The following is a 27,597-nucleotide window of genomic DNA, read 5'->3' as shown; positions in this document are numbered from 1 at the left end:
AGTGTGGTGGTCTCCTTTTCCGGAGGTTTGTAAGCAGAGCCTGGATGGCTATGTCAGGAGTGATTTGGCTGTTTATTCCTACATGGCAGAATGCGGTTGGACTGGATGGACCTTGTTCTCTTCCAACTCTTGTTTCTGAGTTTTATAAAATTGGCTAGTGTTCTTAAATTTTATGAGATACAGAGAAAACTTGGAATTTTAAGAAGATAAAAGTAGGTTTTTGCCATAAGTATCTCACCTGTCTACTCACATCCACCTTTCCATGAATCAGGCTGCTGAACCCATATTCTATATAGCTCCCAATGTTTTGTGCAAATTCAGTGTTGGGTCATTGCTTAAGGGGCATGCCTAAAAGAGCTACACTGGTATGTTTTGGGTACACTGAAAGTGATATCATGTTGCTTTTATCAGCCAATTTTGTTGTTTTGGGGGAAGTAAACTTTTCATTGGATATATCCATTAAATATGGTGGAAGGAGGAATATTACATGATTTAAGGTCTGTGTTATGCCATGTTTAATATATTATTGTGAGTACAGAGAGTGTGTTCTGTATCACAAGGCAGTGGCTTAGAATATTAAGATTTTTTTGAAAAAGTACCTAAAACAGTGGTTCTCAACCTGTGGGTCCCCAGATGTTTTGGCCTTCAACTCCCAGAAATCCTAACAGCTGGTAAACTGGCTGGGATTTCTGGGAGTTGTAGGCCAAAACACCTGGGGACCACTAACCTAAAAACAGTTATTATAGTTGTATGTGGAAACTGGAAAAAGTTACATTTTAAAATTGTAATTGGTTTTTAGATATGTAACATCTGTGTAGGGGTTTGGAATTATAATAGCAACTAATTGTTTTAAAAGGTGGCTATACTCTTAAAAGTTTGGAAAATATTAAGAACAGATTGCTTTACCCTGAAGAACATCCATAACAGAAAGTCTGGAGTTTAGACAGCACAAAAAAGGATTCTGGCTTCCAAATCCAGACATCAGAAGTTTCGAAACAGTTTAATTACTCTAAAGGAAAAACAAAGAAGCAGACTGAAGATGCTGATAAGAACTTTTTATGTTATTCCAATAAAAAATACATTCATACAGAAATATAACAATCTTGCAAAAAACAATTTCAAATAAAATCTTGTAAAACAATTTTTTTACAAAAATCTTACAAAGAGATTCTTTAGATAACAGGGTGCTTCCAAAAAACAAACAAACAAAGAAGAAAAAACAAAATTGTTACGAATAGAAATTTTCTTCTGAAATTTCAAGCAATTTTTTTCCTTTCAGCTTGATTGAGGCTCAGTTATCACCTGAACAAAATGTACTTGTTTATAACCAGAAAAACGGACAGCCATTTATTCATGTTGGACATTTGGCAAACAGCCCTGTTGAGAACTATTGATATTTCACAACTAAGAAAAAAAAAGCTAATGCAAGGGACTTTTTTAAATTTTAAAAAATCCATTTTTGTTGGTATTGTGGCTAAGCAGAAAATATTATGAGTTTTCAAAAAAACTCAAAGGAAAATCCCACCCATGCTTAACCCAACCCCTCCAAAATTGCCTTGATTCATACATGGAAGATTCCAATTAAGTGGATTTCGGATCTGTACTATAAAGTAGAAAATCCCTAAGGTGTATAATGTTTTTTTCCCCTTACATCTAAATAAATTAGTGAATTTATTTCCCCAACTATGAGGAGCCCCTGCATGAATGAAGCTCCATATTTACATTAGAGCTCTGTAAGACAATAAAACATACTCCTGGAGTATTTTTATCTCAACAAAGTGCACATTCAAAGCATATCAAAAACTCAAAATACCATACAAACAAGGTAGGGATGTGCCTCACTTAGAATTAGACAAACAGCAGGTGTCCATCTAGCATGGTTTTTGAGCCCTAGTAATCCTTGCTATCATTTCCAGGAAAAGCTGCACAAAATCGATGCACAATGAGCTACTGATGCAGTTTCTAAGTGTGCCGTTGTTGTCAGGGAAGGCAGTTTTGAAAACATGCTGGCTTTTATTTATGAGGAAGGACTCTTTCTAATCTTGCAGAAAACCACTTTGCACTGTCAAACTAAAAGGTCAGCACCAGAGGTATAAAAGCATAATCGCTACGCTCATTCCTAGATTCATAAAAGCACAGGGGCTGGATATTTATTTATTTATTTGCTGAGCTGCCTATGATGTAGGGATGGCCCTTCTCTAGATGATCTAAAACCATCTAGGCCTAAATCAAAGTGTAACTGTGCCCAACTAGAGGAAGCCTCATGAATCTGTGGGAATTTGCTAAATTGTAAATTCCACTGATTCAATGGAGGTGTATTCTAGTTGGGACAAATAACTGGATTCAGACCAGTGTGGCTCACCAAGTATGGTTCCAGCCCTGTAGCCCAGTATTCATATTGAACACCAAGAGAAGCTGCCAGGATAGGGAAAGAAATTGCACTGGAGCAAACCAAGAATTAAGGGATTTATGGTATTCAGAGTGAAAATTGCAGACATGTCCTGCTCCATTAATGGCTGGGTAAAATACAGGTGTTTTTTGTCATACAAGTAGCTAGAAGCACATGTTGGAATGCCATCTTCTACACAGTCATTAAAGACACGGGAGTTACCTCTAGTTTTCACTATGGCAACCCTATTCATGCCACCATTTAAAGCAGTGGTTCCCAACCTGGGGTCTCCAGATGTTTTTGGCCTACAACTCCCAGAAATCCCAGCCAGTTTACCAGCTGTTAGGATTTCTGGGAGTTGAAGGCCAAAAACATCTGGGGACCCCAGGTTGAGAACCACTGATCTAAAGGCAAATTACCATTCCCAATGCTCTAATGCAGTGGTTCCCAAGCTTTAGCCCTCCAGTTGTTTTTGACTTCAACTCCCAGAAATCTCAGCCAGCTTACCAGCTGTTAGGAATTGTGGGATTTGAAGTCCAAAACACATGGAAGACCAAAGGCTGGGAACCACTGCTCTAAAGCAATTGTGTCCAACCTTTGATCCTCCAAGTGTTTGGGACTCAAACCCTCAGAAATTCTGACTAGTTTGTCCAATGATCAGGAATTCTGGGAGCTGAAGTCTAAAACACCTGGAAGATTAAAGGTTGGACAATACTGCTCTAGTCAGAAATCTTAATTGAAAAACATTCCAAATAGTTTTTAATTTCTATTACAAATATCCCATGAAATCCTACAACTGAATTTACCATTTACCCACATTGCACCATACAAGGAATACCCAAGCTGCCCCATTTTGCTCGAGTTTAAGGATTTTTTTTAGCCTTCCCTGACTGTGAAGTGAAATGCAACAGCTTTCACAGAAAAAATGATCTCTGCACAACCCTTTCAGAAATCTACAAGACCTAATGGATGAAATTTTAAGTGTTGATAACTGGCATTTGTTTATATAAAAATCTATGGAAACAGGGGACTCCTTAAAACCTCAGATACGTTCTAGCTGAGAGTTCAACTCAACCCTTAAAAATAATAATATATTATCTATCTATATATTTATATATTTATAGATACACACACACCCGCAAACACACACACACTCGTGCACACACATACACACACACACACACATTTACTGATATATACACACAAATATACATACATTGCAAACTTTCTACCCACTTGGTATCTTTTTGTTCTTGTTGCTTTTTTTTCATTTTCTTAAAAAATGCATTTCCTTTCTGTTTTAGTCAAGAGAAAGCTAGAGATATAGACGTGGAACTTGTGCCTTTTAAGCAAATACTTCTGAATGTGTCTCATACTCCTGCACTTTTAAATATTCATGAAAGAATTACGACCTTTTGAAGTACAGGGTTATATTTTCAGGGTGAAGGAAGATGGTGGTTTGTGCAAGGTCATATGTGAAACAGAAATAAACCCAAAGGAGGCATACTCGAATGGGCAGACCTGGTTAGATGATTCCATGGAACTTTCAAAGTTGAAAATAGATATATATATAGAAAGAGATAGATATTGTACTGGCATGTCTAAGAATGTTTATTACGAGCACACCTTGAGCATCCGTCTATGTTCTTCCCACCTCTTCCTAAAACATATTTGATACAGTACAAGTGTCAGGTGACAAGAGAGCCTTAATGAAGCATACATCACCCATACCCCTGTATAAGACCTCCGACAAGAGATCACGTTGCATAAGGCACCATTATTAAGGTCAACAGTGCATTGACAGCTAAAAAACCAGAAATTAGACCTCAAGACATAAATAAAAGAGAAGGAAAATAATAGCTGCATGAGAATTTTCTTTTCTTTTCTTTAATAAAAAATCAATTTCTAACCTACAGTGGTTTTATCCACCCAACAGGACCAAAAATAAAACTTTAAAAAAAAAAAAAAACTGGATCTGGTTGTATGTAACATTGAACCAATTGCATTGTAGCAGCTTTGAACCGGAATTGAGGGGGGTGGAGGGATGGGGAACAGAACAAAAATGTGGGCAGTCCCGATTAAAGAATGGAAAAGCATAGAGTTCCCCAGAACCATGCAATAAACCTCTGTATTATAATGAAAAAGTTATAGGTTGTGTTATATTGTAAATACACAGCTTATACAATGGATTACAAATGAGCTCTGTAGCAAGTAAAACAAGCTACTTGACACATTGCACATTTAATAGCTGGACCAGACACCAAAAGCTCCTCTCACACAGGATAAAAGGGTCCCCTCCCTCCATTCTGGCATTCTGACTCGACTTCCCCACCCTAGCGTCCCCACCCCCTACTTTCTTTATCTTTTTTTTAAAAAAGGTGCTACACCCCTCTCCCCCTGCCCCTTGGGAATGATTGGTGATCACTCCGTCTTGTGGTATATACTCCTCACATACATATTTTCCCACCTCCCGCCAACTCAGCTGACATCTTCTCTTTCTCGGTAATAAAAAACAACCACAAGGATTTAAATGAAAAACCCAATCGAACAACAAGAGAGAGAAAAAAACAATGTGCCTCAGCATACAGTCGCCCAGTAGATCCTCAATAACATACAGTCGTCCAATCATTAACATTCTCAGTGCACGTGCTCACGGCAGAAGGCGTAGAAGCCACTCAAGAAGGTTGGGTCCCGGCATAGGGGACCCACACCGTGCGGTCGCGTTGCCCTTTCTCACATGACTTGTTCAGCCCTCTGAAGACCTTCCAAGGAAGAGAGGCCCTAGAGGCAACTGGGTTAGGGTGCAAAGTGGCATGCTTTGGCTGGAACACGCATCCCTTCTTTCAAGGCCGGTGGACCTTGAAGCCTCTTAGCCCGCAGGATTTGCCCTCTTCACCCATTCAGAGATGCCTCTTCATGTGAAGGGCCAGGTGATCAGACCTAGAGAAGCACCTAAGAATCAGAAGAGGATGCACTTGGTTAGTTTTTGAACTGTTATTTCAGAGAACATCAAATTAAAACTTCACATTGGCATTGGAAATAGCAGATGGCACTGCAACTCAGAATTGTACTTTGATGCTGGTGTGCAGTTTGTAAGGTAGAAACATGGGATTTGATTTAGAACATCTGGAAGATACACATATGCATAGCTTCAGGTAGCTATCAATTGCCTTTTCATACACAACTCTGTTGTAACTCTGTAGGATGCTCAATTTCCAAGCAAGGGTGATATAGGTTGAGCATCCCTTATCTGAAATGCTTGGGGCCAGAAGAGTTTTGGAATAGTTGTATATACAGGATACCTTGGAGATGGGGCCCCAGTCTAAGCATAGAATTCATTCATGTTTCATGTACACTTTATACACACATCCCTAAGGTAATTTTATAGACAATGATTTAAGCATTTTGAGCATGAAATGAAGTTTGTGTTCACTGAGCCATTGGAAAGTAAAAGCGTCACTATCTGAACCACCCATGTTGACAATTTTGGAGCATTTTGGATAATTGATATTCAATTTGCATCTAGAATCTGACTGTCACTACAATACCTGTTAGCTGAGCTTTGAACACAGGAAGTTACTATCAACTAGACAAGCAATGAATAAAGCTGTGGAGTGGTCGTGGCGTCTTGTGGCTAGAGTGCAAACTGTTGCATCACTGTCACATTTGGACGTGAGCCGAGTGCTAGCACAGTGGTTGTAATCTAGTTGTTCACCATCTACATTTACATCTGGATTGTAACTCTCAGGAACTCAGAGCAGCATGCTAACATCAGAGCAGCCCCAGGAGGGAGACCAGGCTGAAAGTATGTTGCATCCCAAAGGCGATCTAAGCAGCATCATATCGGAACTGGAATTTTAACCTGCTGATGGGAAACATTAGCTACTATGGTAATTGTTTACCCTGAGGTGCTACCAACTGCTCACTATTATGGAAAGCTGTTGAGAATTCATCTAGTTTTCAACTAAGAGTCCTTCCACACAGTTATATAACCCAGAATATCAAGGCAGACAATTAATAATTATCTGCTTTGAACCAGGTTATCTGAGTCCACACTGACTGGCATATAATCCAGTTCAATGTGAATTTTATACAGCTGTGTGGAAGGGGCCTAAATGCACAAGAGGAGGAACCAAAGGTGACAAAGTGGAAGAGTAATTATAGTACAACTATTGTATCTAAAAAGATTCCTGGACTTCAAATGGATATGCAAAACCTATTGAAATCAAGAACTTCTGGCCCAAGAACACCACCGTTGGACTAGAGAGGACCTAGAAAACGTCTAGAGGGGACATATTTTGTTGTATGAGGATAAATGAAACCATGGATACAGTTCTGTGGATATGGAGGGTAGAATTATACTTTGACAAGAAAAGCAGTTTTGAAGTTTTGACGAAAGGTGGATGGGTGGGAGTAAGGAGATAAAATATTTGCAGAGTTAGAAAACACTTCTAAAGCTTTACTTTCAATGCAACATTCTTTCTATATACGTATGTGTGTATATAATGTTGACATTTCATTTATTTCTGTTGAAGAATGGGATTCTACCAATTTCTCCTGTCAACTTGTTCTGCTATCATCCCAATCTTGGAGTTATGAACTTGCATTGCTAAATCAACCAAAATACATGTGAAAGCCATCTCAACATATTAACAGCAAACTTCAATTGACCTAGCTCTGTGACTATTTCCACCAGTTTGAAACCAGAGTAGTCTAGAATATGCAAGTGGGAAATTGAAGGAACTGGCTTTCCCCAATTAGAGACAGAAATTATTCATTCAAATCAAATGATTTATTTATTTATGTGCTACTAAAGCTATAGTGATCAATCAATTTGGATGGCTCGTGTTTTGAAAAAACTTGTCCACACCTAATATACATCCAAATGATTTGCTTGGTTATATATTTCTCAATTTGTGGCATTCCATGGAGGTATCAGGAAGGATGACGTATAAGAGATTACAAAGCAGGAATTTCCCTTCACATACCTGTCACAGTGATTACATTTAAAAGGCTTGGCACCCGTGTGCTTTCTGAAGTGTCTGGTTAACTCATCACTTCTCGCAAAACGCCACTCACACCCTTCCCATGAGCATCTGTAAGGCTTTTCTCCTGCAAAAGAAAACAGACCAGAAGTTATTAATCAACTCTATCTATCTCCAAGTAAAGAAAGCTATTGATTCATTTGGGTTTCTTTCATGGGAAACAAGGCCCCCGCTTTCATTCATAGCAGCACACTAAGTACTTCCGAGAACACTGATGGAGAATTTAGATGTTTCTGAGCTGACAGCTTTGCTGCAGCAGCAAAATGCTAAGCCCTGACTGGAAGATGCCAGTAACATAAGCCTTCTGGAGCATTCTGCCTGCTAGGAATACAGTAAGTGCATAGGATACAGGCTGGCAAATTCATTACTTACTTGGGGTGCACCTACACAGTAGAATTAATGCCGTCTGACAACACTTTTTTGCCATGTCTCAACACTATGGAATCATGGGATTTGTGGTTTGATTTGGGCACCAGAACTCTTTGGTAGAGAAGGCTAAAAACATTGTTAAACGACAAATCCCATTATTCCATAGCATTGAGTCATGGCAGTGAAAGTGGTGTCAAACAGCATTAATTCTACAGTGTAGATGCACTCTTGGTTATCTGGGGTAAGCAAAACCCAACTTCAGGTGATCCACTTTATGAAGATGAGTTTTCTCTCTCTCTTTTGAGGTTCCAATTAATAGTATTGGTATGTGTGGGCGGGAAGGGAAATGCACTAAATATTCATAAATCCACTAGCTTTATATAACCCAACAGCAATAAATACACTGATGTACTGTAACAGCAGCAAGTAATGGATGATAATTTTGGCAGGCAAGGAGCAGTTCAAGCTGCAAAGGCAAAAAATACTTGGTTTCGATGCAATTTAGCCCCATTCAACAGTACAAGTATTGTATTACTCAAGTAGAAACCAACCCGCTAGCCTTACTACCAACCACTAAATGGAAAAAAGTTTCACCCAAATGTTTACTCTCCACAGGTTCCATTCTTCTCTCTTTTCAAAGCTCTGGTAAATTTGACACAATAAGCCACTAAACCAAGGAATGGGATTATCTTTACACTGCAGTATAAAAACACTATTTTAAAAAGGGGGATAAGTTACATTGCACCTTTAAGACTCATCTGTTTTAGTAACCGTGGTATTTTCTAAAAAGTAGTGTTAAAGGTAATGGTAAAAGAGTTAACCTTTTTCAAGTAAGCCTGGCTCAAAGGTCATGGTATCAAAGAGAGAAGAAATGAAAATAAAATAGGGAATAGAGACTAAGATGACCTTCAGTGGCTATACTGGTCTTCACCGAAGCATCTAAAAGGGAAAGGCAGCAATTGAGAAAAGTACAAATCTAGATCGCTAAAGATTCTGGATTACACTTTATGGCTTTAGAAATCGCACTTTTCTTCAAAACTATTAAGAAATATTTAAAAGAAGTTTCATTTCCACTGAAGGGGCCCAGAATGCTATCGTTTGGTCTCCATTCTCAATTTGTCCAAGTATTGGGCACACGTCTTCCTTTTTGTACTCTCCTTGCTTTGAAAGTGCACCTTGGAGGACCAGACTTTTGGATGTTCTTGCCAAGATGAAGGCGCCTGCTCTGAGCATCTAAGAGCTGTAGAATATTCATGTTAAAATGACAAGGCCAGCTACTTCCACCATAAAAAATTTAAACAAGCCCTGGAGTGCCCAGCCTTTCAAGCAAGTTTGTTTTGAAATCCAAGTGTCATGGTAGTAAATTGTAGTATGTGCAAAGCCAAACCACACATAAAAAAGCCTGTGAAGTCCAAATCCCATCTGATCTTGGAAAAAGAATCAGTGTCAGCTCTGGTTAGTACTTGGATGGGAGACCATCAATGAATATCAGGTGCTGCATGCTAAATTTCAGAGGAAGAAACTGGTATTCCTTGCTAAAGAAAACCCTATGAAAATTATGGGGTTGCCATAAGTCAAGAGGCGACTTGAAGGCAGATATTGAAGCGTGTGCACACACAAAGCCCAGAATCAACTTTATGTAGCTCTCAAAAAGTTCTTTGGCTTCTAGCTTTAGTATATGAGGTGAGTTTCCAGCAAAATCCAAACACTGTTGGGGAGTTTAAGAGGGCCAGTGTTGAATCATCTCAGAAACTGCCCTTTAAAAATCAACATTTTCTGATACATTTCTCAATGTCTGTTTTGTCATCAAGTTTTAGACCTCCAGTCTTTACCTAAAGGATGGTTCTCCTCTTTAGAAAAGATTAAAATTATAATGTACTTTCTCAAGCCTACGCTGAAAAAAAGAAAATAAAAGAAAGAGGAAACAAGTCATGTACAAATGGGGAGGGTGGAATGCACTCGCTTCTCCAAAACTTGTATATAGATGTTTGCAATGGGTTTATGGAAAAGAATGAGGAAGTGATGCCTTGAATTCTGGGAAACCTCAGCCACTATTGCATCACCCCATGGCCTTGGGCTCTTGCTTCAGAAGCCAGGCAACATTATGACACTACCAGCATGACATGTTTTGGAGAAGAGGTAACTGCCCAGCTGGCAAATTCCAGGAGTTTATGAGACAAGGGATGGTATTTCTGTTGAAGCTGCAGAGACTTTGCATTCTTAATGCACATGAAGTTCTACAGGCCATGAACAGAATGAGGGTGCTAGTTAAGGGAGAGGGTGGCATTAAAGCAAGAACCAGCCAACTTCGGTAGTAAGTTAGAATTCCAGAAGGAGCCAAGATGGAATAGCAACCACCACTAGAATGTAACATTTTAAGAGTCCCATTTGGGAAAAGGATACAGAGGTTCTAGTAAGAGTCAATGTCAAGAAACAGGAATATGCAGCAAAGGAGCTCCCTTATTATGTTCAGATTCTACTTTTATTTCATCATGGAAGCCAATGAGTTTTGATGAAAACACATATAAGGTGCTCAGACCATCTCCTATATCCAATTACTCATTAGATCAAGGGTCAGAATCATGAAGTCCTGCAGATGTTGTTGAACATTACTTACCATTGGCTATGCTCATTAAGGCTGTTGGGACTTGCAGTTCAACCACTAGACCAGTGATTCTCAACCTGGGGTCCCCAGATGTTTTTGGCCTTCAACTCCCAGAAATCCTAACAGCTGGTAAACCGGCTGGGATTTCTGGGAATTGTAGGCCAAAAATATCTGGGGACACCAGATTGAGAACAACTGCACTAAACTATCATGATTCTCACCCCTATATAGCTCCATACTTGTTTCTGTCATATACCTTCAGGCAATGAATTAGTATGGGGATAAAGTAACTCCAGAATTGACACATGAACAAGGAGACACTTTTAATTTCAACCTAAATCCAACTGCAAGTCTAAACCTGAGCAGACCCCACTGACTCAATGGGGCATATCAAGTTCCTACTGATTCAATGGCTGTACTTTAGACAGGGCTATCAGTTCTGTTTAGGACTTTATATATATTCCATGCTTTGTTTATTGGGGGTTAATGACACCACAAGGTTTCCCAGACATGACATCTTGTTCATCTCCAGTGAACTCACCTGTATGGGTACGCTGATGTGCTTTCAGATGTGAACTTTTGGTGTAAACCTTTCGGCACCCATTGAACTGACACCTGTGAACTCGCCTCCTCCCATCTGGAGACGCGTCGCCATTGGCCGAGGAGCCTTTTTCCGCAGTCTTTCCACCAGTACTAGCACGAATTTTGCCTGGTGAATGCAAGTCACTGGGTGCACTATTCCACGGTTGGGAAGATGGCTCCTTGCCCAGTTCAGGGGAAGAAGGAGGAGTAGATGTGACAGATGAGCTCAGGTTTCCTGTATTGGCCATACCCAAGACATCACTTATGGGATCAGAGGTAAACTTAGTCGTAGGAGAAAGTTCCTCAGAGCTGTCCGAAGATTCGCTGCTGATATCAGAATTCAAACTGTTAGTCTCTAAACTCTGGCTACTTGCACTGTCCTCCTTTGGAACGCATACAGTTTTTTGTTCCGATTCCTCCTTTTTCTCGCGTGCCAGAATAATTTTGGTCCACAGATCCTCCTGACTGTCAAATTTGATCTCAGAGGCAGACACGTAGCAGGGCTCGCTCTGGAGATAGCGTTCCAGCTCTAAGCATGTCTACAAAATAAAAGCATCATTGTTGTTGGGTTTTGTACGCGTATTGTAAAAAAAGAAAAGGAAAAGAACCTTGTGCGATAATAACACACTATGGAAATCCAACCAGACCACATACTCGTCAAAGAAAAGACTGTTTATTTCTAGTTGCTAGGTTCCTTTAATGTTATAGGCCGCTCAACTTTCCTCTGATGACTATTACAGTAAACAATGCAATTCCCAAGAACTGGGCAGCAACTCAAACCCACCAACGTCCTCCAGCTATTCCTCTTAACACATTAACTCAGTTGTCATCTCCTAGAAAGGAGATGTTCAAGGAGCTAATGCTTAAAGTCACACTCTTCTTACTCCATCCTCCCTCTCGTTTTACTTAGGCCAACATTTCACTAACCAAAATCATTTTGTTGTGTTTGCAGAGAATAACCAACATGGGTTTTCACCAACCAGTGGAATATTGGGGGCAATTAATATTACAGTACTTGGGTCCTAAACTGATGAGACATGTTGTGGCTGCAGTGGCTGATTATCTATATTCAAGGGACATCCACAAAGCCAACCCATTTCCTGCGCACGAGAATGCGGCCCAGAGCTGACATGTAAAGAATGCCATTTCCAAGCATGTTGGCATGCGCCTCACATAACACAAGGCACTTCTGGTGTAGTGACCTCAAGAATTCAAGAAATGAAGCATTCAGAATTATAATCTGGGCAACTGAGGAGGTAAAAGACGGGGAAAGAAACAGAAAAGAGAGTAGGAACAAAAAGAAAGGGGGGGGATACAACTTTTAATGTCCTGCTGGGAGCGCCACCAAGAACCCAAGAACTTTTATCTTCTGGCCCAGAGCACAACTGTATGAGTCATCTCCCTATTTCTTTCACTGAATGCCAAAGGAGACTTCCTTTCTAAAACCCTGACTCTCTGCCAAGAAAATACACGGTTCAAATATACATGCAAGAGGACATACAAAAAGGAAAAAAAAAAAACCCTACTCTTCTTCTTCCCTGAAATGAGACAAACAAGGCTTTGAGTGACACAAAATAGCCCTTCCGCATCCACAGAAAACAAGTTTTGGAAGCAAAACAAATGTGACTTTTGGCAGAAGGTTCTATACTTAAATTCCCTTGACTATCAACATTGTAAAGTTTTGGTAGGTTAATAGGGCAAGATGTAGGTTCCTTGGACTTATGAGAAAAATTCGTGCCACATGCCCAAAGCACTAGCTATCTTATTTTAGGAAAAGCCATTCTCCCCTTGTCCATATTAGCAAATGTCCAAGCCCCCCTAACTCCACCAAAGTGTCAGTTCAAGGGGACTGCCACTGTAATTCTGATTTTCTATACATAGGTAGACCCAGCTCAAGCACACTCCAATCCTGGGTGCATCTACACTGCAGAATTAATGCAGTTTGACACCACTTTCACTGCCATGGCTCAATGCTATGGAGTAACAGGAGCTGTAGTTTGACATGGTCTTTAGCCTTCTCTTCCAAAGTACCTCACTGAACTACAGATCCCAGGATTCCATAGTATTGATCCTTTGCAGATAAAGTGTGTCAAACTGGTTTCATTCTGCTGTATAAATGCACTCATATGCACATTGGCTTCTCAGTGGTAATAAATCCCACTGAATACATGGAGATTGTCTTTGCAGGATTGGACTGCTGATTTCGACTCCAAGCCGGGATATAAACAGAAGTAGGAAAAGCAGAAGTGGAAAAAAACCCCAGCATACCTTAATCAATATTTATAGCTTTCCCTATAATTAGGCAGCTGATTTGCACAGCACTTAAAAAAATAACCCTTCCTAAGAGGCTATGCAATGTAGCAATTGGAGAAGGAAACAGGAAGGGAATTTATAGTAAGAGCTGGTTAAACTTTCATATTCAAGGCTGCTTTAAAATACCTCCATTATGCAAATCAGATTTGAAAATGAGCTTGAAGCTGGGGAAAGGGGGGAGCAGTTAAATTGCTTCTGAAGGGTCTCGGTTTATTTAGGGGGAAAAGAAGAAAAAGAAAAAATCCCAAGATGCCTGGAGAAAACTACTTAGATCAATTTCAATCACGTACTATCAGGGTTGCCTTGGAAAGAAAGGGGGTGGGGAAATATACAGAGTGTAAAATGGGGGGAAAAAGGAATGGGAAAACATGGACAAGGTTGCAACACTTTGGATTGACAGCTAGGGCTTTGCAATGCAAACAAATTAACACCCCCCCTCCCCCAATTAATCTGATCTGGGTAAGTAAACATCCTCCCAACCCCCTCCCCCCGTGGTAAAATAAACAAGAGGATTAAAAAACATCCCAGACAATGTAAAAAACAACAACAAAATAATCCTAATCTTGTTTTGCAAGGAATCCAATTAACTGCCCCCCCCCTTTTTTAAAAAAACCCCATGATGTCCATTAAAGGCAGCAAGTCTTCCTCCACTTAGACCAGGGGTCCTCAAACTTTTAAAGCAGAGGGCCGGTCCACAATCCTTCAGACTACTGAGGGGCCGAATTATCATTTGAAAAAAAATACGAACAAATTCCTATGCACACTGCATATGTCTTATTTGTAGTGCAATACAACAATAATAATTAAAGAACAATACAATATTTAAAAATGAAAACAATTTTAACCAACATAAACCTATCAGGATTTCAATAGAAAGTGTGGGCTTGCTACTGGCCAATGAGATAGTCAAGTTAATTATGATTGTTGTTGTTGTGTGCCTTCAAGTCATTTCAGACTTTGGGTGAGCCTAAGTCTAAAATTATTTATTTATTTATTTACTACCTTTATTTACTACATTTATATCCCACCCTTCTCACCCTGAAGGGGACTCAGAGCAGTACATACAATATATTATATTATTAGCATAGCACAATATTAGCATTAAAAAGGTAAAGGTTTCCCCTGATGTTAAGTCCAGTCGTGTCTGACTCTGGGGGTTGGTGCTCATCTCCATTTCTAAGCCAAAGAGCCGGCGTTGTCCATAGACATCTCCAAGGTCATGTGGCTGGCATGACTGCATGGAGTGCCGTTACCTTCACGCCAGAGCAGTACCTATTGATCTACTCACATTTGTATGTTTTTGAACTGCTAGGTTGGCAGGAGCTGGGGCTAATAGTGGGCGCTCATTCCGCTCCCGGGATTTGAACCTGGGACCTTTTGGTCTGCACTATACTGTACCACTATACTGTAATATTATATGTAATATATTACATATAATTAATATTATTATATGGTATTATTATTAGTATTATATTGTATAACATTATACTATTTTTATCAATATTATATGTATATACAACATATTATATTATTAAAACTGATATAAAAATATTATATTATAAAACTGAGGGCGGGGGCCAGGCAAATGACCTTGGAGGGCCGCATCCGGCCCCCGGGCCTTAGTTTGGGGACCTCTGACTTAGACTCAAAGCAATGGAGGAGAAAACAGGATGGCTGTCATATGACTGACAACTGGGGAGGAGAGAAGCAGACATTAAAAAAATAGTACTCAGCTGAGTAATTTTTTTCTCTATTTTATTTTTTCTTAAAGGGGTAAACTAGCAATAAAACACCCCAACTCTACATAAACTCCCCCAACGGCAGCCTAAAGGAGGACTTGAAGGGAGGGAGAAGAAATAGGGATCAGGGGAGAATTAGAGATATATCTTTAATACTAATTTACTCGGCTATGGGCAGACTTTAGTGGAGAGATTCCTGTTTGGATGAGAGAAAGTGGGGGGAAAGGCAGCAAGAGAGTGGAGAAGCTTTCAAAAAACATGCAGAGCTGACAGCGCTTGTTCAGAATAGCAATGCAGGGAGATTGCAAATCCAATACTCTCTTTCTCTCTCTATATATATATTGCAAGAAATTTACAGTCCTTTAAAGGAATATATATAGCAAGAAAAAACACATACATACACACACATAAATATTGCAAGGATATATTTATATTCTTTGAAGTACTGGGGATTTCTCGCAATATATCTAATTTATTTATTTATAGTCTTGTGGATTTTTTTGACAGTGTATCAATCCCATTGAAGTATTTTTTGCAATACACACACATACACATTTATATCATTTAGAGTACTGGGGATTTCCTGCAATATATCTAATTTATTTATAGTATTTAAAGTATAGTGGATTTTTGACAATATAGCTATCCCTTTAAAGTATTTGAGTTTTGCAATATATATATAAAGACACACACACACACCATGTGATATGTTTCAGAACATATATATATATATACACACACACACACTCTCTCTCACATGCATAGAAATATATATTGTAAGGATATATTTATATCCTTTAGGGTACTGGGGATTTCCTGCCATATATCTAATTTATCTATAGTATTTAAAGTACTGGGTATATTTGAGTATATATATCCCTTTAAAGTATTTGAGTTTTGCAATATATATATATATATATATATATATGCCATGTGACATGTTTCAGAATATATATATATATATATATACACACACGTGACATGTTTCAGAATATCTATTTAAAATGTTTTAGAATAACCCAACACACCTGCTTGCAAATTGTATTCAATTATTAAAATCTTCCTAAAAGCAAAATCCCTACCTTTGCATTATTTTTTTCATCATTTCTAAATACAGCTGAACATGCAATGCACATAATAATAATAAATAATAATACACATTCTTGGTTTTTCACCCCCCTTTTTTACCTGTTGCCAATATTCCTCCAGAGATGGCAAAGCAGAGAAGTAACCAGTGTCATGCACAATTTGGAGTTCCTGAAAGATGCTACACATTGGGAGCACATCCATGTCTCTGAATAATATATATTTTTTCCTTTTTGTTTGTGTCAAAGAGGAAGAGAACGTCCAACCCTTCCACCAAAAAAATAATAATAATATATCAGTGTCCACTCTCCAGGTCTTTTGGGGAAATCGCAAAGAGGAGCAGAAGAGGCATAGAAACCAATGGTAGGGATGTCTTTTTAAGATGCTATTGCTGAGGTTGCTGCTGCTGCTGCTGCTGCTGTAAATCGGATGACAGAAAGGCGAACCAGCTATTTACAAAGTCCCACTTCCTCCTCCTCCTTCTCCAGAATTGTAAAAAATAGGACCAGCAAGACACAAAAATTGCAAAAAAAAAATTAAAATAAAATCAGAATATAGACATCAAAAGAGATCCCAAATCTGACACCATCCAGAATAAATCCTGTTCGGTATTTTAGATTTCCCTCCCCACAAAAATATTAAGCACTGGAAAAGCAAAGTTTCATGCAAAGTTTAATTGCACAGCAATATTAGATGATTTTTGCAAAGTCCTTCCTAAAGGGTGCTTGCTTGCTTGCTTGCTGCTGGGTCTGATTTTTGTGCAAAAAAAATATTCTTGTGGTTGTTGTTGTTGTTTCTTCTTCCACTCCTGGGTTTTTTCCTTCCCGAAGATCCTTCCTCGGAAGCCTGCTCAATATTTGCAAACACGGCGCTGATGACTGCGAATGTAACCTCCTGCAAAACTTCCCTATTCAAACCTTGCTTTGGCCACAACCTCCTCCTGCTCCTCCCCCCGCCCCTTTTTTCGCCCCCTCCCTTCTGCTCAGAGTTCCACTCGCCCCGCCCCCTTTTTACTCCTCGCTCTCTCCCCCCCTCCCCTCACTCCCTCCCGCCGCCACCTCGTGATCCCATTACGCCGGCTCACCAACGCCGACCAATCCCCGCCCTCCCTCTGCGTTCCAATGATGTCAGAGTCGCCCAATGGCGGGCCGCGACGCATCTCGGCTCCTCCTGGCGTGACCGAACCCCTCCGTGACGCCTCCGACGATTGGGCCGATTCGAAATTCGAACCCTCCTGATTGGCCGGCCGCGGAGGAGGCTATTTTTAGCAGGGTATATAAGACCGAGGAGCTTGTTTTAGAGAGTGAGAAAGGGGCGGGAGAGGGAAGAGTTTGCTTGGCTTGTTGTTCGCCGTTGCTAGCGGGGGAAGGGAGCGCGGCTGGCAGGTGCAGTACCGCCGCGGAACGGTGAGGGCGCTGCTGAGCCGCACAGAGACAGCAGCAACACTCCATAATTGCAACTGCAGAGTTTTTTTGCAGTTGGATTTTGTTTAAAAGCTGTTTCTAAACCCATATTTCCTCTGTTTCTTAACCTTAATTTTTAATTGAGCATTTTGTTAGCTTGTTTACATTGCAATTTCAATAGTATATTGGATGTTTACAGCATTTGTGCACTAAACAAGCAAGTCCAGGGTGCTTTCTACATTGTAGGATTGATGCAGTTTGATTACCACTTTAGCTGCCATAGCTCAGTGCTATGGACTCCTCGAAAGTTATAGTTTAATGAGGCACCAGCAAAAAAAGGCTGGTCACTTTGTAAAACTACTAGATTTCATAGCACTGGGCCTGGGCAGTGGCGCAGGTGGGAGAGCAAGCCATCTGCAATTAACTGCAATGAATCACTCTGACCAGGAGGTCATGAGTTCGAAGCCGCTCAGAGCCTATGTTTGTCTTCGTTCCATGTTAAAAGGCATTGAATGTTTGCCTATATGTGTAATGTGATCCGCCCTGAGTCCCCTTCGGGGTGAGAAGGACGGAATATAAATGCTGTAAATAAATAAATAAATAAACTGCAATAAATCTGCAGTGTAGATAATAATAAAACTTTACTTATACCCCGCCACCATCTCCCCGTGGGGACTCGGGGCGGCTCACAACGTTACAAAAGTAACAGCGCAAATACATTAAACAATATACACAGAAGTTAAAACAAAGGTTTATACAACAGTAATAATATCAAACAACCAATGCAAATCTGTCAACTTCAAAGGTGGGGGGGGGGACTATAGCAGCAATATAAGATAAAATCATTAAATTAAAATACCCTGATGAAAGGAACCTAATATGTACCTATAGAGGCACTCAAGGCATTGGTATACTTTTTTATTTATATCCCACTTTTTTGCTCTATTGAAAAAGATGAAAATAGAATTAAGACATGGGATTATTGAAAAGTACAATAAAGTCTCACTTATCCAAGCTCAACGGGCCGGCAGAAGCTTGGATAAGCAAATATCTTGGATAATAAGGAGGGATTAAGGAAAAGCCTATTAAAAATCAAATTAGGTTATGATTTTACAAATTAAGCACCAAAAATGTTATACAACAAATTTGACAGAAAAAGTAGTTCAATAGGCAGTAATGTTATGTTGTAATTACTGTATTTATGAATTTAGCACCAAAATATCACGATATATTGAAAACATTGACTACAAAAATGGCATGGATAATCCAGAAACTTGGATAAGCGAGGCTTGGATAAGTGAGACTCTACTAGATTTCTTAGCATTGAGCCATGGCAGTTAAAGTGGTGCCAAACTGCAACAAATCTGCAGTGTAGATGCACCCACAGAGGCACTCAAGGCATTGGTATATTTATTTATTTATATCCGACGTTTTTGCTCTGTTGAAAGTGGCCAATGATGTCTGTAAAAAGATGGAAATAGAATTAAGACACAGGATTATTAAAAGGAAATTTAATGTCTAGTCTAAACCAGGCATGGGCAAACTTAGGCCCTCCAGGTGTTTTGGACTTCAACTCCCACAATTCCTAACAGCCTACCGGCTGTTAGGAATTGTGGGAGTTGAAGTCCAAAACACCTAGAGGGCCCAGGTTTGCCCATGACTGGTCAAAACCATTTAAAACATATTAAAATGCACAAACTTGTTGGAACCGTCTGTCTCAGTCTTAAAAGTGCAAATGTGAGTAGATAAATAGGTACTGCTCTGGCGGAAAGGTAGCAGTGCTCCATGTAGTCATGCCAGCCACATGACCTTGGAGGTGTCTACGGACAATGCCAGCTCCTTGGCTTACAAATGGAGATGAGCACCAACCCCCAGAGTCGGACACGACTAGACTTAATATCAGGGAAAAACCTTTACTTTTATTAAAAGACATTGCAGCTGAGCATCTCTTGTCTATAATACTTGGGGCGTGGTAGCACATTGGGTTAAACCACTAGCTCCAGGAAATCTATTGACTGGAAGGTTGGCAGTTCAAAGCCATGAGTCTGGGTTGGATTATCAGCCCTAGCTTCTGCCAACCTAGCAATTCAAAAGCATGTAATGCGAGTAGATGAATAGGTACCGCCTTGTGGAGAAAGTAAAAGGGTGCCCCATGCAGATATGCAAAATATGCAACACATTGGAGATATCTACAGATAACAGGCTCCTAGGCATGGAAAAAATGAAACATGAGCACCTCCCCATGGCCAGAAATTGAGCATTGCCACCAGACGCCAGAGATGGAAAAAGAGGGAAGACCTTTACCTTTGTTTGTGTATTGTATGTCGTTGTGTAAAAGGCATTGAATGTTTGCTTTATATGTGTATTCTGTAATCCGCTCTGAGTCCCTCTGTGGTGATAGAACAGAATATAAATAAAGTGTATTATTAATATTAGAACCAGAAGTGTATTTTGGATTATTTTTTGGTATACTTCCATGCGCATAAATGAAATATCTTGGAGAGGGGGACCCAAGTTTAAACACGAAAATCATTTTTGATTCATGTTTTATCATTAATGCACAAAGCCTGAAGGTACTTCTTTCCATATGGATTTGTTTGAGTTAGCACTTAAACATATACCTGTTCTGATTTACATACAAATCCAACTTACAGAATCTATTTTGTCTGTAACTTGGGGACCACCTGTATGCTGTCTTTTAAAAATCTAATGGGCAATAACAACTTTTGAAAAACTAATGGAATACAGAAACTCCTGTCCCCTTATCTGATGTTTTGCTTTCCACTGTTTCAGTTACCCTGTTGTTTGAAAATACATTAAATGGAAAATTCCAGGAGTAAACATTTCATAAGTGTCCAATTGGTGTAGCACAGGTATGTGCAAACTTCAGTCCTCCAGGGGTTTTGGACTTCAACTCCCACAATTCCTAACAGCCTACTGGCTGTTAGGAATTGTGGGAGTTGAAGTCCAAACCCCTGGAGGGCCGAAGTTTGCCCATGCCTGCATGATGAACTCTTGCATTGTCCCGGGACTTAAATAATCCCCTTGTCCCATGCATCCACATTGTATAAGTAAGCCCTTGGTATCCACTAAGGTCTGGTTCTGGCATAAAACTACAACTCCCATGATTCTGTAGCATTGAGCCATGGCAGTTCAAATGGTCTCAAACTGCATTAATTCGACAGTGTAGATGCACCTGGGATTGCTGAATTGTTGCTTGCTATCCTTTTCCTTTTCTGTTTTTTACTTTTGTAACATGTTGATTTGGAAGTCCTCAAGTCTGAAATAATTAAAAAAGATTCTCACTTGTCATTAGTGTGTTTGACAACAGAGAGAGAGGCAGGGAATTGCCTCTTTTTAATGTCAAAAGCGAACCAAAAACCATCCTTTGAGTAACACTGGCTTTATAATGCCATTTTAATTGCTTTTGAAATCAAAGTTAAATGTCTTTGAAATGGCCTTGTTTGTCACTTTGCGCATAAATATATGCCTTTCTGTGAACAGCAATAGATAGTCATTTGAACTTGAGTGATCTGAAAGACTAATGGGAAAGTGTTTGGGTCACAAATCAAAGTAATGTGTTCAAATGGATATTGGGATGGAAGTATTGTAATCAAAGTGTCGCATGAAATGTTCACAGCTGTCAAGTGGAGTACAGTAGTCCTTTTTAAGGACTGTCTCACCTGGAAATACAAATGAGGAATGGGTTCAGATCTTTAAAAGCTCTATTTCTTAAAGAAAACTTCGTGTACTTTGGATGCATTTACATCAAGCATGGGCAAACCTTGGCCCTCCTGTTTTGGACTCCAACTCCCACAATTCCTACCAGCTGTTAGGAATTGTGGGAGTTGAAGTCCAAAACACCTGGAGGGCCCAAGTTTGCCCATGCCTGATCTACATTGTAGAATGAATTCAGTTTGACACCACTTTGACTGCTGTGGCTCAATGCTACGGAATCATCAGAGCTGTAGTTTTACAACATCTTTAGCCTCTTTTAAAGAGTACCCACCAAATGACAACTAGCATAATGAATTGATTTTCTTCTAATTGGCTTTCTTCACCGTTGCTTTCACAACAATACGTAGAAACTGCAAATATGATGCCACAGACAATCCTAGACTTGATTACTCACTGATCGGTCTTTACATTTCAGGATCTTGTTTAGCTGCCTGTCTAAGTCCTAGCCTTCTGATTTCTTGACACCAGTCTCCATTCTGGCTGATGACTGAGATCCCTTCTACATTGCCATATAATCCAGATTATCAAAACAGATAACATTATTTGTTTTGAACTGGATTATATGAGTCTACACTGCCATATAATTCTGTTTTATATGGCAGTGTAGAAGGGGCCTGAGCTAAAGTATGAAAAATACTGAAATATTCCAAAGTCTTCATTGCCTACTTTAGAGCTTTGTAAATCATCTATAGTCATTACTTTTGTTTTCTTAATTGTCAATTGTAAACCTGTGTTTGTCCTTTCTTCCTGGACTATCTTCCGTAATCATTCCAAGCCTTTACTATTTTCTGTTACTAATACGGTGTCGATGGCATATATTAAGTTGGTGATGTTGCTTCCTCCAGTTTTTATGCCTCTTGAGTCTAATCCTGCTTTACACGCAATATATTCAGCATACAAGCAAAACAGCTTGATAAAATGCAAACTTGTTTGACTCTCTTGCCAATTGGAAACCATTCTATTTCTCCATATTCTGTCCTGGCAGTTGCCTCTTGTTCTTTAAGATCCATCTATAGTTTTTCATGAGCTACACAATCAAAGGCTCTGCTATTATTAATTATTATGAAATGTTTTGGTTTTCTCCATGATACAACATATGTTTACAGTATGATCTCTACTGTTTTGCTGAAGCACAAAACAATTGGACTTTTACAGATTGGCACATCCTGTACGTGGATCTAGCTAAATTTATGCAATTACATAATTCCTCGTCTTACAATCTACTCCTTGCCACAGGAAAAGAAAAGCTAGATATCAGGGATTTGTTCCAAGTTTCAATACCTTGCCTACCGGAACAAATTGTAATGGGTACAACTGTAGAAGAGACTTCTAAGATCTAATTTTAGATCCCAATTCACCATTAACAACATTTAAGGACTGTATGATCAGGAAAAAAATATCCTTTTGTCCTGATGTTCAGAGATTCTTGCAACAGTTGTATGTTTCTGTTTCATAATTGCCAGAAAACAGTATGTTCACTGATTCATAGGGTAAGAAAGAATGCCTTTACATCATACTGTGTTACGCATGGACAGATATCTCAGAGAAGGAACTTTGGTCCATTTCCTGCTCTTATTACACTGTAGTCCAAATTGTTTTCCTCAGTATTCTGAAGACATGCAAAGGCACTCTTTGAACTGCATATTTATATAACGAAACTATTTTACAGAGTTAGTTTGGACTGCACAAAGCACAGGTTTCAGTATACACCCCTCCCAAATATTTTACTGATGAAATGGGATATGTGAACTATGTAGCTGAAGACATTCAGGTAGACTTGAATTTTTTTTGTAGTTTTAAAACCCTGATCTTGAGACGAAAATATGAATATCAATACTGAAATAAAGCCTTTCACTCTACATAAGTATAGTACTATAATCCCACTTCAATTGCTATGGTTCCGCTCTTTGGAATCCTGGGATTTGCAGTTGAGGGAAGGATGTTTAGAATTCTGTGCTAGAAAGCTCTAGTTCTCTCCAAATTACAAATCCCAGGAGTCTAGACCCTCCCCAAACTACAAACCTTGGAAATCATAGTGCTATGGCTATGTCATATGATGGAACCTCTGGATTTTTTAATATTTCATTATAGAATGCATTTGTTAGTCTTTGGATTTTGTTGACATGTGGTTTCAGTTGCTACTCAAAGTTCCTCATTATTCAATGTCCTTTTTTAAAATAATGAGGTGGAGAATTTATAGTCCTCCTGGTGTTTTTGGACATCTCCTTTCAGAAGTCTTCTTCCAGTATGAACAATGGTTGGAGATTATGGGGAATGTAAATAAAAATATTTGGAGGGTAAAAGATATTCAAGCCTTTCTATAGAGTTAAGTAGGGAGGTAAAATGCTTGAGAGAAACAGAAAGCTATTTTGAAGACCTCAGCATCCTCCTAGAATCCTTGTCCACCCTTTTTCTTGCGAAAAAGAAACATCTTCCCAAGAAATCTTGATTGTAGACCCACTACAAAACTTGATTGCCTGGTACTTTCAAGCCAATGATCAATCTATGGAAACCCAATCGTAATGTTTCCTTGGAATAATTCAGAGGAATTTGCTATTGCCTTTCTCTAAGGCTCAGAGAAGTTGACTTGTCCAAAGTCACTCACATGGCTAAGCAGAGATTCAGAGCTGGGATATTTCTATATCAGCCATGGGCAAACTTTTTAACGACCACTGTTAGGAATTGTGGGAGTTGAAGTCCAAAACATCTGGAGGGCTGAATTTTGCCCATGACTGATGTACAATATAGAATTAATACAGTTTGGCCTCACTTTGCCATGAAACTCAATACTATGGAATTCTAGGTGTTGTAGTTTAGTGAGACACTAAAGAGAAGGCTAAAGATGTGAATCTACAACTCCCACAATTCTGTGTTGGGTAAAGTGGGTATCAAACTCCATGAATTCCACAATATATATTTGTTTTCCAAGAGCTCTAGCTTGATACTCAAACCACTATATCATACTGGCTCTTTTTTTTCAAAAACTAGAAGAGGATGCATAACATCTAGTGGTTTTGCTTCCCACCTCCCCATATTTGAGCAGTTACGTGGCATTTCAGGGCATAAAAACTTGACCCACCAGAGATGCCCTCAAATAATTTTTACAGGATGATTTCATGAATTTTCTTTTGATTCAAACTTTCCTGTGGCTTCCAGATCAAAATTCTTTCATGTGGCTCTGCAAGGCAGAAGGAGTCTGGAGGTTTCAGGGAAATTGGTATGACATATCTGTGGGTAGCTCTGCTGTGTTGTACACACCTGAGAGTTAAAGGGAAAAGTCCATTGAAATGAGATGGTGATCTGGTTGACTCTAGGAAGAATGCAGGTGATGCACCAATGAGTCGTCCCTGCCAATGAGGCAATGGAATGATGACTTGCTCCCAGCAAGTTGTGAAATCACCATTACTGGAAAGACACGGCAGGGATGCCAAGGAGAGCCTGTGAAAATCAGAGGCTATTAATATACAAGCAGTCTGATGTAAAACTCAAGGGTGGTGGCCCAGGTAATCTTTTTGTTCATAAACCCAGGCTTGCCCTTGCATTCCATACTGGTCAGATTCTGCAACTTGCTTTGGAACTGATAAATGTCAAGTATGTGGAACATAAATGGAATGTGTGGATTGTGCTCGTTTATTTAAGTGGAACATTCCAGAACTCGGCGTATTCCATAGTAGTGAGCTAGAGCAGTTAAAGTGGTGTCAAACTGCATCAAATCTACAGTGTAGGTGCATCCCAACAGGATATAAGATGGTTTGCTAACCTCTCTGCTGTTTGACTCCAGCCATATCTCTGTATTCACTGGGCTTAGGGGTTCCAAACTCCCATAAAAGTGGAAAAACCATGAATAAAGAATTACAAATTTTCTACCTGTGAGAACACTTCTCTGGAAATCTCAAGGACTGAAGGACTTCCAAATACCGAGAGAATTGTTCTCTCCAAGAATCTTTAGGTCCTCTAGCACAACTCTATGGTCAACATTTGGCAGAAGATGACCTTAAACCAAGCAAGTTTTGTTTTATTCTTTGTTGAGCCAGTTTGGAGAAAGCTGGCCTGTAAATGCAACAGAATAAACGTGGGTTATCTTTTCCTCCTACTTTCCAGTTTACATTGTCCTTTCCAACCAGCCATGTCAGCTCATGAGATGTCCAAAGATGATGGGAGGCAATAGCTTCATCTGATTACTTCCAATTAAACAAAAATCCCTTGTGATTTTTCAGTAGCACAAACCGCAAGAGCATATTTCCAGCCCTGTGACATGTTTTTGAGTCTTCCTGGAATCCTAGAGGGCATTCTGGAACATTTCAATGCAAACTATCCTGTTGGAATTTTTTTAAAAAATTTTGTTTGGACTCCTGGAGGGGTTTGGAGAGGCCACAAAACATATGGAAATGTGTATTACACATTAGAATTCTTTTGAACATTTTGGAGCAACAAAAAACAAAACAAAAGAAAAACATGATAAAATATTTTTAGGATATTGGGCCAACCAATAATGGCCCTGGGTCCATATTTGTGTTGTTAGTTTACAATAAAGGCAATTGTTACAGGTATTAAGAGCGGAAAGATTGGAATTGGGGCAGTTTTCACATCTGAGCAAATTGAAAGCAATGTAAAAACAATAGGTTTGTCTGTTGGGGGGGGGGGGGAGGGTGGAAGGGAAATCATTTGATTTCATTGCAGGCTTACATTCCATCCCTTCAAGGAAGTTTTTCCACTCCTACGAAAAGTGTGATCTCTACCTGCTGGTGAAAACCTTCTCCCATCAAAGAGTAACTTTACATGTCAGTATTCCTACGCAAAGCTGTCACCTACCTTCACTCGATGTGGGTTCCCTTCTCCCTCCCTGTCTCTTTCTCTCTTTGAAGAAAATGTACGACAGCTTGGTTGTGACAGGCAGAAATTCACAGTCGGCATTTGTCGAGTACACACAACAAGAACACAATCCTTCAGGATGTCTTTCATTCTTTTTTCAAGAGCTGAACAATGTGCTTCGTATTGGCACTGGTTAACTTGAATGTCTTTGGAAATGTGTAGCCCTCCATATCTTGTTGTATTGCAGCTTCCTTTATCTCTCACCTTGGTCATGCTAGCTAGGACTTCATCCAATGGAGTCAGTAGCTTGAATGTTCGGCTAGAAGTCTGGGAGACCAGAGTCTTAATCCATACTCAGCCATGGAGACATCTGGATCACCTTGGGCAGGTCACACTCAACTAATGTTTTAGTGGAAGGCGATTACAAAGCATCTCTGAACAAATCTTGCCAAGAAAACCCTACTGTTAGATCACCATAAGTTAAGAGTTAACTTGTGAAGACACACAGCAGCAGCAAGAACAATAAACTAGGGCAGATTGAAGTTCTAGTCCAACAACATCTGAAGGGTCATTTCTCCCATATATAAATTGGCTCTCTATATCCATGGGAGATTGGTTCTGGAGATGCATCTACACTGTAGAATTAATGCAGTTTGACATTTGTTGAACTGCAGTGACTTTTCTTCGTGTCAGGAGCAACTTGAGAAACTTCAAGTCACTTCTGGTGAGAGAGAATTGGCCGTCTGCAAGGATGTTGCCCAACGGATGTTTTGATGTTTTTACCATCCTTGTGGGAGGCTTCTCTCATGTCCCTGCATGGGGAGCTGGAGCTGATAGAGGGAGCTCATCCACGTTCTCCCCAGATTCAAACTGGCAACCTTCAGGTTAGCAGCCCTGCCGGCACAAGGGTTTAACCCATTGTGCCACCAGGGGCTCCAATAACTGCTATGACTAAAGATGTAGAACTACAACACCCATAGCATTGAACCATGGCAGTCAAAGTGATGCATTAATTCTACAATATAGATATACACTATGGCCCCTTCTACATTGCCCAATATGTAGATACTCAGATAATCCAGTTCCAAGCAGATAGTGTGGATTATCTACCTTGATATTCTGGATTATATGGCAGTGCGGAAGGGGCCTATGTTTCTAGAAAGAAGAGAGCCTCCCCTAAGGCATGGAGTCTCTCCATGTGATTCAGAAAACTGATTTTCATTTTACATGAGAAGAATGATAATGAAGGACTAACACACTGGCCTCCTCATATGTTTATTCTCACAGTTTTTATAATGCATGAATGGGGCTTTTATTTAATGGCTTAACCTTAATTTTGCGAGCTATGATATGAATTAAATACACTTGATTCTTTTAAGGATCAGCACCACATTGAGTCACTTAAGGAGTTGGAGATGGAAGGCAGGTGAAGCACACTCAACCAGCTGATGTTTCTACTATCATCTGATTGAATATATAGTAGCTTATTCACACTTCTGTTCTTAACAATTGCTGA

The 27,597-nt window shown here is 39.6% G+C and overlaps 1 protein-coding gene across 1 annotated transcript; it reads right to left on the bottom strand.

The window, feature by feature from the left end:
* Positions 1-1,040: 1,040 nt before the first annotated feature.
* Positions 1,041-17,080, bottom strand: klf6 (KLF transcription factor 6). The gene is made up of 4 exons (XM_003221940.4): positions 16,231-17,080; positions 10,950-11,529; positions 7,378-7,501; positions 1,041-5,341 (listed from the first exon to the last, which is right to left on the bottom strand). Exons 1-4 carry the CDS (start codon positions 16,330-16,332, stop codon positions 5,290-5,292), a joined length of 858 nt encoding a protein of 285 aa, XP_003221988.1. The 5' UTR covers positions 16,333-17,080; the 3' UTR covers positions 1,041-5,289.
* Positions 17,081-27,597: the final 10,517 nt, after the last annotated feature.

This window comes from Anolis carolinensis, chromosome 6, assembly GCF_035594765.1.
Source record: "Anolis carolinensis isolate JA03-04 chromosome 6, rAnoCar3.1.pri, whole genome shotgun sequence".
NCBI classification, from domain to species: domain Eukaryota; kingdom Metazoa; phylum Chordata; class Lepidosauria; order Squamata; family Dactyloidae; genus Anolis; species Anolis carolinensis.
The sequence above is the reverse complement of the archived record's forward strand: the minus strand, read 5'-3'. Positions and strand labels throughout refer to the sequence as shown.